Source organism: Acomys minous (assembly GCF_964271855.1).
Source record: "Acomys minous genome assembly, chromosome: 7".
Lineage (NCBI taxonomy): Eukaryota > Metazoa > Chordata > Mammalia > Rodentia > Muridae > Acomys > Acomys minous.
Window position 1 is genome coordinate 97,881,501 of NC_140488.1, and position 17,913 is coordinate 97,899,413.

At 41.3% G+C, this 17,913-nt stretch overlaps 1 protein-coding gene across 7 annotated transcripts in view; it reads left to right on the forward strand.

Moving 5' to 3' along the window:
- GPM6B (glycoprotein M6B) overlaps positions 1-17,913 on the forward strand; it is a 151,526-nt gene that overhangs the window by 104,501 nt on the left and 29,112 nt on the right. For 2 of the 7 annotated variants that reach the window (XR_014780719.1, XM_084790192.1), the window contains exons 1-2: positions 1,852-2,226; positions 10,556-10,675. The exons of 1 other annotated variant lie outside the window; for it this stretch is intronic. Coding sequence is in view for 5 of the 6 variants with exons in the window: in XM_084790192.1 (XP_084646318.1) it covers positions 2,166-2,226; positions 10,556-10,675 (181 nt within the window). In the remaining variant the exon portion in view is untranslated. Of the gene's footprint in view, positions 1-1,847; positions 2,227-10,555; positions 10,676-17,913 lie in introns of those variants that run through there. 4 more of the 7 variants (XM_084790191.1, XM_084790196.1, XM_084790193.1 and 1 more) reach the window with 4 other exon arrangements.

Below are 17,913 nucleotides of genomic sequence, written 5' to 3' on the forward strand. Positions count from 1 at the left end.
TCAGAGGATAACAGTGGAAGTTGGTTCTCTCCTATCATGTGAGTCCTGAGGATCAAGCTCAGGCAATACTCGGCAGCAAGAGCCATCTTAACACCCCCCAAGTCAAACTTTTATACCTTTCTGTTTGAAGGGACCTAAGTTGTTCTTATACAAGATGTTTTAAATTGTCCCATTAAGGCACACTGTAAGTTTTCCCACAAAGGTAATTACATATCACACACACACACACACACACACACACACACACACACACACACACACACCTTTGTTCCCAAAGACTGAAGTTTTAGGTGGTGTCTTCCCAATCCCTTCGCCAGGAGACAATAAAATTGGCTGAAGCCATATTTCAGGGGAATAGCTGGCCTGTGGATGTGGTCTTCAGGGACAATGGCTAAAGTGGAAAGTGAGATGGAAAATTAAAAGAAAGTGTTGAAGCGGGCCAAACTGGTTTTCAAAGTCTTTTCTTGTTTAACGCGGCAGAAATGTTGAATATAAATGGGCGTGAGAGATTATCTAAAACTGAAGCCTGAAGCCTTAAAAGATTGAGCTGTTAAAGGATTTCGGTTGGGGATCTTCCCACATTGTTTTGGGTATTGTGTAAAACTTTGAAGAAATGTTTTTAGGAGAGGTGGTTTTCAATTTATCTTTTAAAAGGTGTGTGTGTGTGTGTGTGTGTGTGTGTGTGTGTGTGTGTGTGTGTGTGTGTGTAAGCACTCGAATCTGGAGGTCAGAGGACAACTTGCAGCAACCAATTGTCTCCTATCTTGTGGATCCCAGGAATGGAACACTAGTGGTCAGAGTTGGCAGCAGACAATTTTACCTGCTGAGCCATTTCACTGGCCCTCCAACCTGTCTCTAATGTTTATTCCCAATGTGGGTGTCAAGCCCACTGTGATGGCTCCAGGAATCCTGTATCCTATGGTTATCAATATTATCTTTGTATGTGACTTCCATTTGTAGAATTTTTCCAGTAGGGGCAATGAAGATGAGTAGTCTAAAATACAATTATGAAATGTCTCTGAAATTGGTGATGTTTGAAAACTAAGGCTCATATCACAGTAAAGATTTCACTACTATGAGTTAAGAACATTGGTCTCAACTGTGTAAAGGGGCTTGTGAAAACAGCCATCAGAATCATTGGAATCCTTGTCAGTATAATAGCCTTGAAGCCAGATGTTTAAAGTACTCTTAAAAAGTACCTTCTTACAATTTTGATTCAGGACCTCTAATGAATAAAACTTCATGTAGGTATAATCACATCCTATCCCCCAAAAAAACCCCACAACTTTCGATTTTCATATTAGAAACCACCAAAATATCAACTAGATATAGTTTTGATTGTTGAATAAGCAGGGGCCCCTTTTTGGAAATTGGGTTTGAGCTAAAATTTCTCATATATTAGTACAAAGAAGTAGACTCTCATACTGAATTGCTATGTTGCCGTTGTTAAATCTATTTAAAATTTCTTCCCTCTTGAATACCTTTATTCTCTTCAGTATTTTTTAAAAGTCAGCCTGTCTAGAGATTTGTGAAACAGAAGTCTTTTAAAAAAAAAATACAAGGGTACATCTTTTGAAGATACTTTTCCAGGGCTTCTGGATAAATAGCATAAACAAAATTGGTGCCCCAGAAAGGAGAAACATAGGAAAACAGGCATTCTCCTGAGAGATAACATATAGTGTGGTCTGACCAAGTCACGTGGTGGGAGGGGGCTCTTTTCTTTCTCCTCCACATCCCTTCCTCTGATGTCACAAGTCTATTATTTCCTGGGAGAATTAATTAGTATTCATTGGGTTGCAGTTGGCAAGAAGAAAGAAGGGAGGGGAGGGGGAGGAAGGAGGAAGAGCTTGGTGAGGGAGCAGGACCTTCCTGGGGTACACTGAGAGTGGGGGCACAGAGTAGCTGTTTTATAACTGGAATCCTCAGTGACGTATGGTCGCCTGCTCCTTGGCAGCTGTCTTTATGGACCAGTAGGCAGAGCGAAATTGACGCTGACAAGACTTTTGCATCTTGGAAGGCACTGTGATCTACTGTAGTGAAGAACAGAGCCTCTCAATCAGGCGGGCGTAAATAGGAGAGACGGAGGGGAGTCCAAAAGAAAAGGAAGAGGAGGGGGAAAAGTGTGTGTTGGGAGGAAGCAGGGAAAAGCATTTTTGGTGGATGGTATGAAGCCAGCCATGGAAACTGCAGCCGAGGAAAATACTGAACAAAGCCAAGAGAGAAAAGGTACCCGGCGCTTTGACAATAGCCTGTTTTAAAGCTTTTCACTGGGGGTTCTTGAAAGGGGTTAGCCAGGTTTTGTCTCTTGTAAAACTGCTCTAAAACAATCCCCGGTGGTGTGGTCTTGTTTGGGGTGGTTTTTTCCTTTACCCTGGGGGCTAATGCTAAATTAATAATGTAGCCTCTCTTCTATTTTTGTTGCACGTATTTCTATGTAAAATGGCATTTCATAGAAGGATGTCTGTAGTTTATCACCTTGGGCTGCTGGATGGGGAAAAACTCTCTTTTATTTTCACTAAAATAATTAATCATAACTTAGGTCCTGTGTTCTGCATGCTATAATCAGGGATTAGGGGACGCATTATGCTGTACTAATGCTGAGGAGAAACTGGAGGGGCATGCATGCTAAATATGCTTTGATTCCGATAGCACTGGGGTGGTTTAGATATGCTCTAATTTTCTTCTTCTAACATGATTGTTCCTTCCGTGTTTCTGACTATGACATGTAATAATCGTTTATAGTGAGAGCTTGAGAGCTTTGTCCCTAGGGCTGATAGGAGGGAAGAGGTCTTTTACTAATTAAGACTTAAAGATTTGGGGGAGAAAAACTACCCAAGGGCTCCATGCTTAAAGGAAGTCTCAGACTATGTCACAATTTCTATATTCAGACTTTGGAGAAATTGATGTTATTGCACCAAGAAAATGGCAGAAAAGAGACGCTCTGCCACTGAGGTCAAGTTTGATGCCCCACAGACACAGCTGAGCCGCTGTTAGGTTAATGGTATCTCGCTGCACTGTAATTGATCTCTTCACTCCAAGATAGAAACTGTCATAAAATGCACAAACATGTTTTATCACTGCATTGGCTCAGTTTTTTTTTTTTAAATCATACTAAGGGTCTTTCTCGTGGCTTTTACACTCAATGGCAGTCACTAGTAATAGTTCTTCGGCCACGTTTTCTTTACGATGTGTACGATATGTGGACTGAGCTATATGAAGTTGCTGCTGTCGACCATTTTAAACATTGAAAATCACATCTAATATGTAGTTCCCCTTCACAGTACATTGGATTACAGGCTGCTTATTTTCATATAGAATATTTTCTGCCTATATTAACATTAACATTCCGTTCTAAACAGACCAATTTCATTTTTTAAAGTTTATTTTTAGAAGCATGATACAATTTACAGGTTTGCCACGTAACCACTTTTAAACATACAATTCAGGGCCAACAAGTACATAGCAATTTAATTTGAAAGTTGGGACTTTAGTTCAATCCTTACACAGAGCCTACCTCTCCCCCGAACAAAAGATGCCCTGTCTTTTCTTGCATGTGATTTCTGTTTCCGATTTTTTTCTAGTCTATGTAAATGGTCAAGTAGCAATAAGAGACACTCTTGGGAATATTTATCAAGTTTCATTTCCGTCACAATTAGATACTAAGTTGATTGCATCTGTGATACTGTACTAGTATCCTTGAAAAAACTTATCACAGTTTACTGCATTTGTCTTCTAAAATGGATGATTTTGTTTTATGCACGCTTTTTTATAAATTTCATATTTGCCTGTGGCAGATATAGCCACTGTGACCTCTGCAAGACCATCTAGGTCTGCAGAAACAAACCTTTTGCTTTTCTCTAAAAATCAAAAGGCATAAAATTTTTATTATACAATTATGTGGCTTATTCTCATTTAGTCTCATAGATTGTCATTATTTTACATCATCTACATTTTGAATGGCAGGTCTACAGGTTGCCTCTACATCCTCAGGATAGGAAAACTAGCTAGCTATCATGATAGGGGCAAAATTAGAAGCAAAATACTCTATTTAGAGAAACTTTAAAGATGATCAGGATTCATAAACACTGTTGTTAAATAATTCAAAAATGACAAGCTACTAAGCTAAGGTCACATGCATGATACATATTTGGATACGAATCCAGCCAGGAAATTTATTCTCAGTCTACAGCAACAAGGATTGTGATCGCCGTGTGGACACCTCCCAACCCCAAAGCATTCTGGAAGATGACTTATGTACGCATTTTGATTTGGATGACCAAGTTTATATGCTAGCTGCACAAAGTCCAAACTCCCACAAGTATCTTCGCTATTACCTCGTTCACTGGTCCACTGTCATAAAACAGTAGCCAGGAATGGTCCTATATGCTTATCACTTCTGCATTCCTTCGCATGTAGTGTTAAAAGTATCTAATTGACATTAACATTCACAAATTTAGTGATATTACTTATAAAATTAATTGTATGATTTTGGAGCTTGGAGACTCTTTTTCTTTTTTCTTTTTTTCTTCTTCTTGCAACACTTCTTAGTTCCTAAATGTAATCCTCTACATTTTTGTTACTTCACAGAGGTTTATATGTATATATGTGATTCCTTTTTCCCACTGGTTTTCAGTTGTTGGTGGCAGAGGCAATGCCTGTCTGTTAATTAGGAGTATTGTTGCCCAGTGGCTAGCACCCAACAGCTTGTCAATGAATAGCTTTGGATAATTATTACAGTGTCTATGAAGAATGTAAATTAAACTAAAACTTATCAATTGACCTCAGCTTTTCTGGTTGGTGTCCATTCCCAGACGGAATTTACATAGAGCAACACATCTGAGTTACAGCAATTCACGAACTGCCACCAAAAGGTCTGGTTCTTTAGAAACTCAGTCAGAATCGCTTTGTTCTTATTTCAGACAAAAATGATCTAAGTCTTAACGAAAGGGAAAGCGTTTGCATTTTTGCAGTGCTCTCATAGTGTTATCCTGGAATGCTGCTGAGCAACCAAAATTCACACAAAGTGTTCAGGAATAGACAGGGGTTTGCTTTTGGTTTTTTTTTGTTTTTGTTTTGTTTTGCTTTGTTTTTTAAAGGAAAGCAAGCAGGGTTTCTCAGATGAGTGTAGCAAATGCAAAATCATTATGAGTGACGGCTTTTAAATGGGAGCATAGAATTAAAGTGGCAGAATTGAGTAAACAGATTCAGCAAAGATGGAATGAACAGAGAAAATGAATAAGGCAATTAAAGGAAGTGGATGATGGCTCTGCTAATAAAAAGATGGTTTCCATTTGTTTCTGTGGAGTATCACTTAGTGTCACTTCATTTGTGAAAACAGATGCGCCTGGAATTGTTGGAAGCATGTCATCCCAGGGTAGACAACAATCGAGCCCCTAACAATCCTGAGGCTCTGTTACGGTGGGGAGACAGTATCTGTGATGAAAATTATTTTTATTACGTGTAGGAAATTGGAGTCTCCCAGAATAATTATAAGCAGGCTGGTTCAGTTCCTGTAAATCATTGCTGAAATCAATTCCGGATCCAAGTATCAATTTAAGTTTCTAGCCACATTGGAAGAGAGAACTGTGGTAAATTGGAAATAATGTTTGAATGAAAATAAATTGGAGGATAGGGTCGGAATACAAGATGAATTGGAAACAGTGGCTTGTTTATAATATTAACATATTTATTAAAATCTGCTTTTTTAATGTTGCAAAACGTGCATGTTGATTCTCCATTTTTTGTTCAGGGGGAAAAGGCCCTCGGGAACATTTAACATGTTGCATTATTCTGAAGGATTCAGGACATTCTTACTGACATTTACTAACTCATTTATGTGAATGTGATACAGGGCAAGTTTTAGATGCAGTTATTCTTTATAAGAGTTTGCCAAGGTGAACATCTGAAGTGATGGTGCCTGGGGAATAGGCTGTAGCAAAAAATGGCTGGCCAGATGGTGGGGGACATATGTGATAGGTATGACATGGAATTCTGTGATGGTTTTGCAAGGGGGGGGGAAAGGAAGGGGGCTGTTGGGTTGTTTTTCTTTTTAAGAAAATTTAAATCTGGAAAAAGATCAGAGTGAGTTGGTCTAGCTGTTCCTTTTCTGTTATCAGTTGCATGAGCACGCTTTTCATGACTTGGCCACAGTATTGCATTAGACAAATGAAAAAGGTCGGGGGTGGAGAGGGCAGGGAGGATTGTTTTCTGGACATTCAGATTTGTCTTCCTTGAAATTGAGCCTAAACCTCATGGCTATATGTTATAAGATTGTGTTTTTCTGGGACTTAGAAATACAGGTCAGTTTAGGGTAACAGATCTTAGTGACACCATTTCTTAGGCTTGCTGCATCCATGGACATGCAAAACAGCCAGCGTCTGCCTGATGTCTACTCCCTTGACCAGGACTGGTGATGAATTCGACTATTCCAAAGGAAAGATACCCTCTCCTTTTTGTTCTCCTTTAAATCAAATACACATACACATGAGCCAACTGACCAGGAGAAGGCGTGGCTATGGGATGGAAGAAGAAGGGGCTACACACTGGCTTTGGAGACAGGGAGGCTCCACTCACAGTTTTACAAGTGTGTTTTGTTACTCACCATTGTTAGTCATTTATTCATTTAATAATATGGTCCTCTGAAATGTCATCCTTCCTCCTGTGCACTCAGCTCCCGTTGGAGGACTGGTGCCATTTAGGCATCATTAGAAGTCATATCATAATAGTTTTAGCTATATTGTGCTGTTTGGTGGCAAATAACCAACAGCAGTGACAGGGACTCTTGCTTCTCAGCCAGCTAGCTCCATGATACTTCTCTTCAAAGAATGAATAAGAAAAAAGAAAAGAAAAGAATGCCTTGTTTTACAGGCTGATTTTTATTAACTCCATTAACCACTTTGTATGCCAAGCCCTACCAACCAAGCACTTGATGCCAGGGCACAGTGCACTCTTCCTATAAATGGCCAGGTGGCACATATTTTACCCTTCTAGGCCACTGAGATTTGCTGTGCCTGGTCACTTCTGCCATCGGAGCATAAAGAAGCAGCCACATATGTATGTGCACAAGGGCATGTGACATTGTGCCAGTCAGGTTTTATTTACCAAATGATATGGTCTGCAGCCCTGTCCTGGACCCTGTTGGAACCTTAAGTCTTTTGCTTCATGTTTTAGCTAATAGCTACAAACAGGCAACGGCAAGCATAGCTTTGAAAGACCTTGTTCAGTAAATGTGGTTTTTCTCATCAGCCATATTTGTTACTTGGTTGTTCCCAGTGCCATTTCATAAATGCTGAAAATCATTCCAGGCTGGCAGTCACTTGTCCCTGCATTATATTATCAAAGTAAGTGGGAAATATGGAAGGGCACCAAGGCATTATTTTGCTTTTTTTTTTTCCTCTCTCAATTTCTTGTTATTTATGTCATGCTCCCTTTAGTGATAACCACTCACAGTTGTATGTATCCCCATGAGCCACTTTTTTTCTGTCTTCTCAGAGGGAGAGCATGTTGTAGTCTGCTTGTGTGTGGAATAGACCATTTCCTCACTCTTGGCCATGCCTAGAATTAGCAAGGCATTTGACTCCTTCTAGGGGCCTGGATCCTGTCCTTGGGATTAAAGTGTGTATGTAGTCTGATGTCATAAACACTGTAGATGTCATAACGCTCTAATTTTGCCTCAAAAGTACACAATAGAAGTGAATTTCTTTTTTCTAAAGACATTTTATTGTAAAAAGGTCTCTCCAGACATATTAGCCGATGGGACTGGAGAACAGCCATGCAGCTGTCGAATCTCATCTTCGGATCTGCTGCAGTCATTGTATTTTCACATTCTCGGAAACATTTTGAGAAGGCATAGCTGACATACTTTACTCTGAGAAACTGTCACAGTTGGAGGCCTAGAGAGATTGCACAGTGGTTATGAGCACTTCCTGCTCTTTCGGAAGACCAAGATTTGGATCCTCGTACCTACATGGTGGCCTATTCTGATCTCTGTGGGTTCTAACTTGCACATGAGGTACACAAACATACACTCAGGTGTTCCCCCCCCATACACATACACAGAAGAATTTTTTAAAGTCACACCTGGATAATCCACACATATTCATTTATCTTTGCTCATTGGCTACTGTCTAACTGCCTAGATATCTGCAGACATTCCCATCCATGTAAGGAGATGAGGACAGGTCACAGAAAGACCTTATGAATTGAGGCCATTTATATTATGTGCACAAGTGTATGCAAGAGTGTTACAGTCAGACTTTATAGACTAAGAGGAAATTCAGCATGGTGGGGGTCCATAAGGGTCCTAGAGTGGTCCTTTGCTTTCAAAAAAAATCATCCAGCAATCATTTATTGAGCATCTATTATGTGCTGCACATGTAGAGATAAACTTAATATAACAAGATGAGGGTTGTGGTGGCAGATCAATGGTAGAGCACATGCCTGGTATGCATGAGGCTCCATCTGTAACACCTCCCCCATACTCACAAAAAGAAAAGAAAGGAAGAAAATCAAATCAGAAGAGAGTGAAGTACTTAGACTCTTTTTACTTGAGAGGTCACAGTCAACTTCACCACAAGGAAATCAGTTTATACTATGGGGTGACTTGACCCTCTGATTCTTTGCACCAGTCTGCCTAGGTTTCTTTCTGTTAGAGCATGTAGCATAACCTTTGTCTAAAAGAATGTTTTTTTTTTTAATGTGATGAATCTTTTATTTATTGTGATTGGGTTTTGGGTGGTACCAAGGACCAAATCCAGGACACCACACATGATAGGCAAGTGCTCTACTGTTGAGCTATACCCTCAGCCCTGAAAACCAGAGGGCAAGCATATGATTTCACAGAAAGGTAAAATTAAGTTTTATGAACCCTGAATTACCAGAGAACCAGGACCTTTTTTTTTTTTTTTTTTTTTTTTTTTTTGGAACGGATGAAGTACCTCTCCCTTCCACAGGGACCTTAGAACTACTCTCACTGACCTTAACAACTAGAGAAAGGAGAAAAAGGTGGTACTTTTCTAGGCCCCAACTGGGATGATGCTAGGCTTTTGCAAGTGTGCCCTCTGGAGGCTGATTTTCCTACTGCATAGCCAGACTCCACCTCCGGGCTGTGTCCCAGGGAAAGGGATGGGTCTCTTCTTCTTGAACTCCATTCTTCTCTTGTCAAGACTGAATGATAATTTCTTAGTGTGGTTACAACTAGTGAAAGAGCAGATGTCACGTGCATAACACTATGGCTAGCACACTGTAAGCACTCCATAAATTATAGCTATCATCTTTATTGACAACCCAAACAGAAGCAGCAAAAATAGCTTCGAGGCTTTTACTTGAAAGCCTTTATTTACCCTTATTTACTTAATTTTTGGTGTTAAAAGTGTAACCCAGTGCTTTATATGTGCTATCCAAGTGCTCCATCGCTGTCTCTTAGCACGCTAGCTCTTCTTTTCCCTTTTAGATAAGACATTTTAAAAATCTGATCTTGAAACCAAAATGATCTTTTCTAAAGCACCACTACCCAAAAGTGTGTCCCAGTGTCAAGTCTCTTGAGAGCTTTCAGAGACTGGCGAGTGGAACTGGGATATTTCTAAGCTCGGTAAGGTTTGTGGTGTACTTGGTGAGGATGGCCATTTGCTAGCCCCACACTGTGGTTATCTATGTGGTCTCCAATGATTTGAAATGCCACATGGAAAATTAGATTCTCAACTTCTGAAATTACCCACACCAGTGCCAAAGCTATTTTTTTTAAAGTATGTAAGTTTTGTAGTACTGCAGAGAACATCACCACTTTATAAGTTTTCTGGAAATTATAGGCATGAATGAACACTTTTAGCTTCTTAAGAACCTCAGGGTTAGAACTCCACTAAGAGTGACTAGAAGCCTATGCCAAATAAATTGAGAAGTATTGTTGTTGCTTCTCCAATCTCCTCAGAGGTGGGAGTTGTATTACCAGACAGAGACCCAAGTCTCTGGGAGGCCACTTGTTGCCATTTGAATAAGCAATCCCTTCTTCATGACACACTAAAAGATTATTGTAATAGGATTCCATTCAGAATAGTCTGGACTTTGTGATGGATGAAGTGACAGAGACTACTTCAGGTGTCAATGAGAAGATGGGAGTTACATCCTGAACTCAACAGGCCACAGAATAATTTGCCAGAGTTCTAGAATGGAAACTGATCACCATGACGGGGAGTGAGCCACTATGTTCACCTTTGCCTGTGATGCTGACAGTAACAGAAAGAAATACATTATAAGAACCCACATTTTAACCATGAATACTATCATCCCCAAGTGAATATTTTAGGGGATGGGATAATACCAAAAATAGAAGCAAAGAAATTGTTGGTGATTTGTATAAACTTAAATTCAAAACTGGAGGACAAGAGTCCAACTGATTCTAAAATTTATCATGTTGAATTGGTACTGAAGGGTTGCATTTTGATAGCATATTTTTAACTCCCCCTTTTCCTTTACTATGTGGTAAGAAAATAACTAGAAATGCTGATTATAGAATCTTTGCTGGAGATAGACACTGACTCTTTGCCACTGAAATTGGCAGTGAACAGCAGAGCTGAAATGGAAATTGGCAGGTACCACTGGATGTACCCAGGCTCAAAGAACCATCAGTACCGTCCTGTGCCAACCCTGGGGGACAGGGCTGGCCCCTTGAGCAGTCCAGGTAAATACAGCCTTGGGGTGAATTCCACAAGCAACTCGACTGTTATCTTTATTGTGATTTATAATGGCTCTTTCAGTTTGGTGATATTTTATGTTTTGCTTGATGCATTCATTTGTTGACTTGGGTGTGGGTGGAAATGGCCCTTTAATAATTTTTAATCATTTTTTATTTTTTCTCCTTCTTTCCATTCCACCCCATCTTTCTCCGCCTTCTTCCCATCTTCCCTCTCTTTCCTCAACTCACTTCTTTTGTATCAAAGGAAGCAGTATACAGTGAGCTATGCCCTTAGGTTAACCACAGACTTTTAGATGTCTGGATCAGCAATGGGGGAGGGGGTCTGTACATATCCACCACAGGGCCCAGAACTGGATCAGAAATGTCAAGGAGACTCACCTCTGAAAGTCTTGCGAATGTATACTTATCTCTCCAATAGTACAGCTTTGTACTACCCTCATGTAGTATCAACTTATACTTTCAAGAAAGCAAAAATCAAAGCCTGTGCAATTAAGATCAGATAGCTATGAATTGGATTCCCCATCAGGTAGGTCCTTTGAGTCTAGTTTCCATTTCCCTTGCCTGGGAAGGACACTCATCTCTGTGACCATTAGGGGGCTAGATCTCAGCAAAATATATGTGAGCCAATTTGGGGATTGGAGATGGAGAGGATGCTCAGCAGTATGAACCTCCCCATTCCCCATCCCCAAAGCCCGAATGTGTCATTAGTGTTCCACTCGATTAGCTCAATGTAAGATGGTACCTCAAGCCATGTAAAATGTGATACAAAGGACCAGTGATGGGTCAGATAAACTCAACAGTAAGTTTAAAATATTACTATTATTTTGTCTGAATCTGTGACATCATTTCTCCCAACTGAGTTGTGTAGCTGTTCAAGGATCAACCAGAAAGGGCAATAGTAAGGAACTGGGGAGGTGTCTCAGTGGAAACGGTGCTTGTTTCTCAACTAGACTAGAGTTCAAATCCTCAGCACCCAAGTAAAAGCAACTGGCAATGTGCATCTGTAATCCCAGCATGAGAGGCATAGGGACAAGTGGATCACTGGAGCTCATAGCCGATTGGTGAGCTCTAGATTGAGTGAAAGGCCCTGTCTCAAAAAAATAAATAAGGGAAAGAGCAATAATGAAAGATACCCAGCATCAACCTGTATTCTCCACATGCGCATGTATGCACACACCTAAAAAGAACAAAGAAATGACAGTACGGCGAATGACACTAGAAACAGAAGTCTCCAAGGACAGTAGAAAATGTCCTGTCAAATGGCAGATCTGTTCTCTTTCCTTTAAGACCTAAAATGGAACCATGTGGTTAATTATCATGAAATCCAACTTTGACTTTGGATTTAGTTCTGTGTCTTAGTATCATTCCACATAGGATTGATAGTGAAGAAATCCCCGATCAGCAGGGGATCCCTCCCAAACCCCAGATTAGGCACAAACCACACCTAAACACGTGTTTTCACCAAGAGATCCTTTATTAAGCAGGGAAGAAAAGTTAAAGTGGCTGCTTTCTGACTCAGGCGGAAAAACAGCAGCAAATGACCTTGCAGGTGTAACTGGGGGAGTTGTTTTGTTGTTTTTTTCCATCAGGGTTTCTCTGTGTAGCCTTGGATGTCCTGGAATCGCTTTATAGATCAGTCTAGCCTCGAACTCACAGAGATTCAGCTGCCTCTGCCTACCAGAGTACTGGGATTACAGGTGTGTACCACCGCGCCGAGCTGCAGGTGTAATTTTTAGGAAGAGAAAAAGAGAAGGTCTGTGTTAGAATGGGCTAGGATGAGGTGGGTGAACCAAAAAAGGGCTTTTGATTGCTGGACTTTGGTAGTCATCCTCAGGAATGAACCCGGCAAAAGGTTATTCTTGAACATCTGAAGGATGCCTTCATGCTGGGGTTACAGGTGTCTATCATCATGCTCAGTTTATGTGGTGCTGGGGGTCAAACCCCAGGCCTCATGTGTGCTAGGCAAGCCTTCTACCAGCAGAGCTACTGCCCTGGCTCAAAGGTGTGTGTGTGTGTGTGTGTGTGTGTGTGTGTGTGTGTGTGTGTGTGTGTGTATGTGTGTGTGTGTGCGCGCGCGTGCGCGCGCACCTGCCTATAAGGTAAGCAGGAATATAGCAAGCATCCTTTAGCAGGGATCAAAAAATGCAGTGGGTAGGGGCGGGATCTTGGTTTAAGAGTCGTTGTTGCTGTTCACTGTGATACAACCAGACAAGGGATGCCTGTTCAGCAATGAAAGGGAATGAAGTGCCATTACATAGCATAACATAGATACACTTTAAAGGCATGAAACTATGGGAAAGAAGCCAGCCATAAGACCCCAAGTGCTGTAAGGCTCCATTTGTGTTGCGTTTCCAGAACTGGTGCCTCCTTAGAGACACTCCTTAGAGAGTGGCTGCCCAAGGCTCGGGGAAGCATGGAGCGGAGACTGACTACAGATGAGCACCAGGGATCTCTTGAGGTCATGAAAATGTTCTAAAGTTAGACTGTGGGGATAATTACACAACTCTGGATTAACTTAAAACCATCGAATTGTAACATTTGAAATAGATGAGAGCATGGCCCAGTGGGACTCACACCCATAATCCCAGAACTCGGAAGGCAGGATCAGGATGATTAGCACAAATTGAAGGATAACTTAGGCTAGTAAAACATAGTAAGAATATACCTTTTAAAAGAGTGAGCATTCTGGTTTATAAGTTATTTCTGAGATCCACTTTTGCTTCTTTGTTTTAACACACACACACACACATACCATTAGATATGTGTAATTCAAGGGCAGGAAGAAGAATGGAATGTTGATATTATCCACTAGGAATCAGAACTTCTGCTTTTGAGACAGGATACTCTTCGTTTTAAGAATAAGTGTTGAGTTTAGCAAGATGGCTCAGTGGATAAATGCACTTGCTACCAACCCTGATGACCTGAGTTCAATACCTGGGACCCACATGGTAGAAGGAGAAAACTGACTCATGTAGTATGTGTGTGTATATGTGTGTGTGTGTGTGTGTGTGTGTGTGTGTGTGTGTGTGTGTGTGTGTAAAAACACACAAATAGATAGATAAATAAATAAATGCAAACAAATTAATGATACCAGGACAGTTGGAAATCTACAAAGAGATTTAAGTCATTTCTGGATGGTAGACACTAAACAGTGTGGTAAGGAATAAACACTGTCATCTTCCTAGAGGAAAACATTACCTCTGTCTGTGGATCTAGGGGGGTTCTCCAGGCATTAAGCAGTTTCACAGAAGAGCACTGGAGTAAGATGTGTGTGCTTTTCGTCTGACAGCTGAACCCCAAAAGGTAGGGCATTTGAAGCTGCAGTTTCAGCTGAGAAAAAATAAACAGTAAGGCTTCGAAGACTTTGCTTCAATTGGATTGTCTGAGAACCCTGAGGAACATGGGTTTTCAAGGTGATACAACTTGTGCAGAGCATGGTTTCCCACTAGCAAGGTCGGGCTGCCACTTCATTCACTCGCCTTCCCTGACATCCCAGCTCTGCTCCATGAAGCCCCATTGGCCATTCAGATCAAGGCTCAGCATCAAAAGAAGTTTAGTCCAATGGGAGTTTTCCATTCTGTCTCCTTCCACCCCAATTCAAAACTTACATTTTCAAGAGTTTTGAAATTCTAGGTATAATGAGAGGCTCGGGCTGCCCATGGTATTGGGGTGCTGGTTGATGTTACAAGGAAGGCATCTAGAAGCTATCAGGTTCTTGCCTCGGGGTTGGCGGAGAAAATCCTTGCACTTGATTTGAATTTATTTTAAAGAATGATCTTTGGAGATCCTGAGATGGTTTGCTTGCACATATTGTTTTAACTCTTGTATGCATTCACCTCAGTCTTGAGTACCAAATGTATGTCTGAAGTCCCATTTGTATCTGAAATAATGTTACATCAGACAGTGTAAAAGATGATGGATTCAGTCACAGAGCGGGGAGACCTGACCCAGCCATGTATGTCACCATCTTCCCAGGAGATGTCTCCCCAGGATTTTTTGGCTTCAAAATCAACACAGTTGCTATCCTGTACTTAGATTCTAAACCAGATGGTATGAGGGGAAAAAATAGAGAATTCCATATGGCTCATGTGTCTTTTTTTCCTCTCTCTCCCTACATAGTTCTGTTTCTTTCCATGGGGGCCCAGGAGGTGTTGATACTGGCTGACCAGAAAGTCTTCTCCAAAGGAAAATGCCTCTCTCACCATGCAGTCACTAGCAGAGACCACCTTGCCCCAAATTCACTGTTCCCCACCAGAAAGAAAGATCAAGTTTGGTCCAGTGTCTTTGCTCATTTCCCCTCACAGATACAGAGAGAGAGAGAGAGAGAGAGAGAGAGAGAGAGAGAGAGAGAGAGAGAGAGAGAGAGAGAGAGAGAGAGAGGAGGGAGGGAGGGAGGGAGGGAGGGAGGGAGGGAGGGAGGGAGGGAGGAGAGACAGAGAGACAGAGCTTTCTTTTCACTGGACTTCTAAGGAAATTACATTGTTAAGACTTGATAGTTACTCTGGACTTAGCCCACCCTCTCCATCTCTCGATAGGGTCTCATGTAGCTCATGCTAGACCTGAATTCTCTGTAGACAAGGATGACCTTGAACTCCTGATCCTCCTTCTCCCACCCTCCAAGTATTATTACAATTTTATTTTATTTTATTTACTGTGTAGCCTTAGCTGTGCTGGAACTCACTATGCTGACTAGTCTGGCCTCAAACTCTGAGAACTCCACTTTCTTCTGCTTCCCTAGTGCTAGGACTATAGGCATATGTCACCACACCTGGCACCGCGACAGTTTTACATCTTTTTTCCTTCTCTATTTATGAAGACATACAAGGAGGAATGATGGAGGTAAAAGTTATGGATGGGGGCTTGGGAAAAAGGCACAATATGATTCAATCATGTGTCAGCGATGGTTATTTAGCATACATTACAAGCTAACAGAATAAGAATGGCTGTTTAATCAGTAAATATGATGTTTAGAGTTCAACCCGAGAAACAAAGACTAGATCATCCACTCACTTCACCAACCTCCATTTTTTTATTCCAAATGCAAATTACTCTGATGTTTGGGTTGAGATGGCCATAGGTAAGTCCAGAAGTCCCAATGAGGACCATACTCTCTCATTTGTGTAACAGCATGGCAAGAGTAGGGAAAGGCAAGCTGGAGGAAGGGTTGGGGCCCAAGCATGGTAACTTACATTACCAAGAATGGATCCCTAAGTGCCTGTGCAGGGGTGTTGCTAGGGAGGGCCTGAAAGCACCTTGAGGTCACTGCTTCATTCTCCTGAAGGCAGTGCATCTGTCCCCCTGCACTGATGACCTTGGACCTTCTCCTTCAGGATCTGCCTTTAGCCTGACACGGAGGGGGAATGGTAATACCCCCCTTAGGGCTGCTCTTTCAGAACTTAAGGATGTATGGCCACTATGTTTGAGGGTCATATCTTCAAACAGTGGCAATGTATCTCAAGAGAGAAATTTCCCTCCTTACTATTTTGACATGTTCCAGGAACATGGTGTCTGTCTGTGCTGGGGTTTCCTTCATCATTGGAGAGGTGGTGATGTCGTATAGGTTCTGATAGCACTTGCCTCTCTGTTCTGTAGAGTCTAGGTACAGCAGCTTTCTGAGTATGTACAGGTCAAGTTGGGGAAGCTCTCAGTCTATGATATACCTCTAGCCACTTGGGATTTTCTGGTTCAGTGGAGGTGAACTCCATGCAACTATACCATAGGTCAGATTTGTACTGTTAAATCTCGGTTTTCCTGGGTTCTTTTGCTTTTCCTTTTTATAAAATGTGGTCTATTGTACAGTAACTATTTCATGGCTTACTGAGCAAAAAACTATAACCAGGCATCTTATATATCCAGCAAACCCTTTGTGTTTGTTTACAAACATTCCTATTTGGAGCTGCTATTCTCACAGCACGTGAGTAGCAGAGCTTTGTGTAACAGTGGCCCAGTGAGTCCCCACTGCATCAGTGATGGATTAGACTCCAAGGATTCAGAGCTCAAACAGAAATCACTGGTTTTGTGGAATCACCACAACAATTGACTTGATAATCAAGTGAGAATCCCAGTCCTATTCAAATTCATGTCAATTCTCCAGGCCTCTTGCTCTTGTCTATGCTCCTTCGCTCACAGGAGGCAAGCAAAGAAAGTGAAGAGGAGGAGAAACTCTGGCAGCACTGGATGCTGACCTGGAGCCATTTGTCAGGCACAACAGTTTTTAGGAACAAAGGCTGGATCATTCCAGAATGAGTAATTCCCAGCCTTTTGCAACTGGTAATGTCTGATCACTTCTTGGCATTTTTTTCAGTGATGACTACTTAATTTTGCCTTGATATCTTTTGGCCCTCTTAGAGGTAAGTGGACAGACATACCCTGACAAGGCTGGGAAGAAGACATTGGCTGTTTGAGTGGCCCCACCTCTTCAGGTTGTATCCTTTCCGTCATCCTGGTTCACTTCTAAATACACCACACACATAGCCAGTTTCTGGGTCTGTGACAAGCTGATACTAAATGGAATGCTTCTGGTCTCCAAAATCCATTTACATCAGTTGAGCCTTTCTCTGAAGTTCTTGGATTTTATCTATCAACTTACACAGACAGTGCTTTTGCCCTAACAAGACTAATGCCAATGATAAAATGTCTGCGTAGTAGGAGAAACAAGGGCTGAAACTCTTTGGCCTTTCTCTTTGTGATTTTTTTCCCTGGGGGTAATTAGTGGAAATTTCTGTGGGCATTTGTGATGCCACCCATTATGTTTTTATAAAATGTTATGCAAACCAGCCATGCCCATTCACTTATAGGTGACCTATGGTTGCATTCCTGCAAAAAAAAAATTATCTTGTTTTGAGGTGTAAGTAACATGCATACACTGATGGAACAAAATACTAGATAAAAGCAGCATGAGGAAGGGTTTGTTTGGGCTTATGGTTTGAAGGTGTCAACCAGTGTTCTTCTATACCCCTTTGGGGGTCAAGCAATCCTTTCACAGGGGTCACCTAAGACCTTCAGAAACACACATATTTACATTATGATTCATAACAGTAGCAAAATTACAGTTATGACGTAGCAATAAAAATAATGTTATGGTTGGAGATCACCACAACATGAGGAACTGTACGTATTCAAGGCTCATGGCATTAGGAAGTCTCAGAAGCCCTGGTGTAGACTATCATGGTGAAGAAGTCATGGTAGCATGAGCATGAAGCAGCTGGTCACGTTGAATCCAC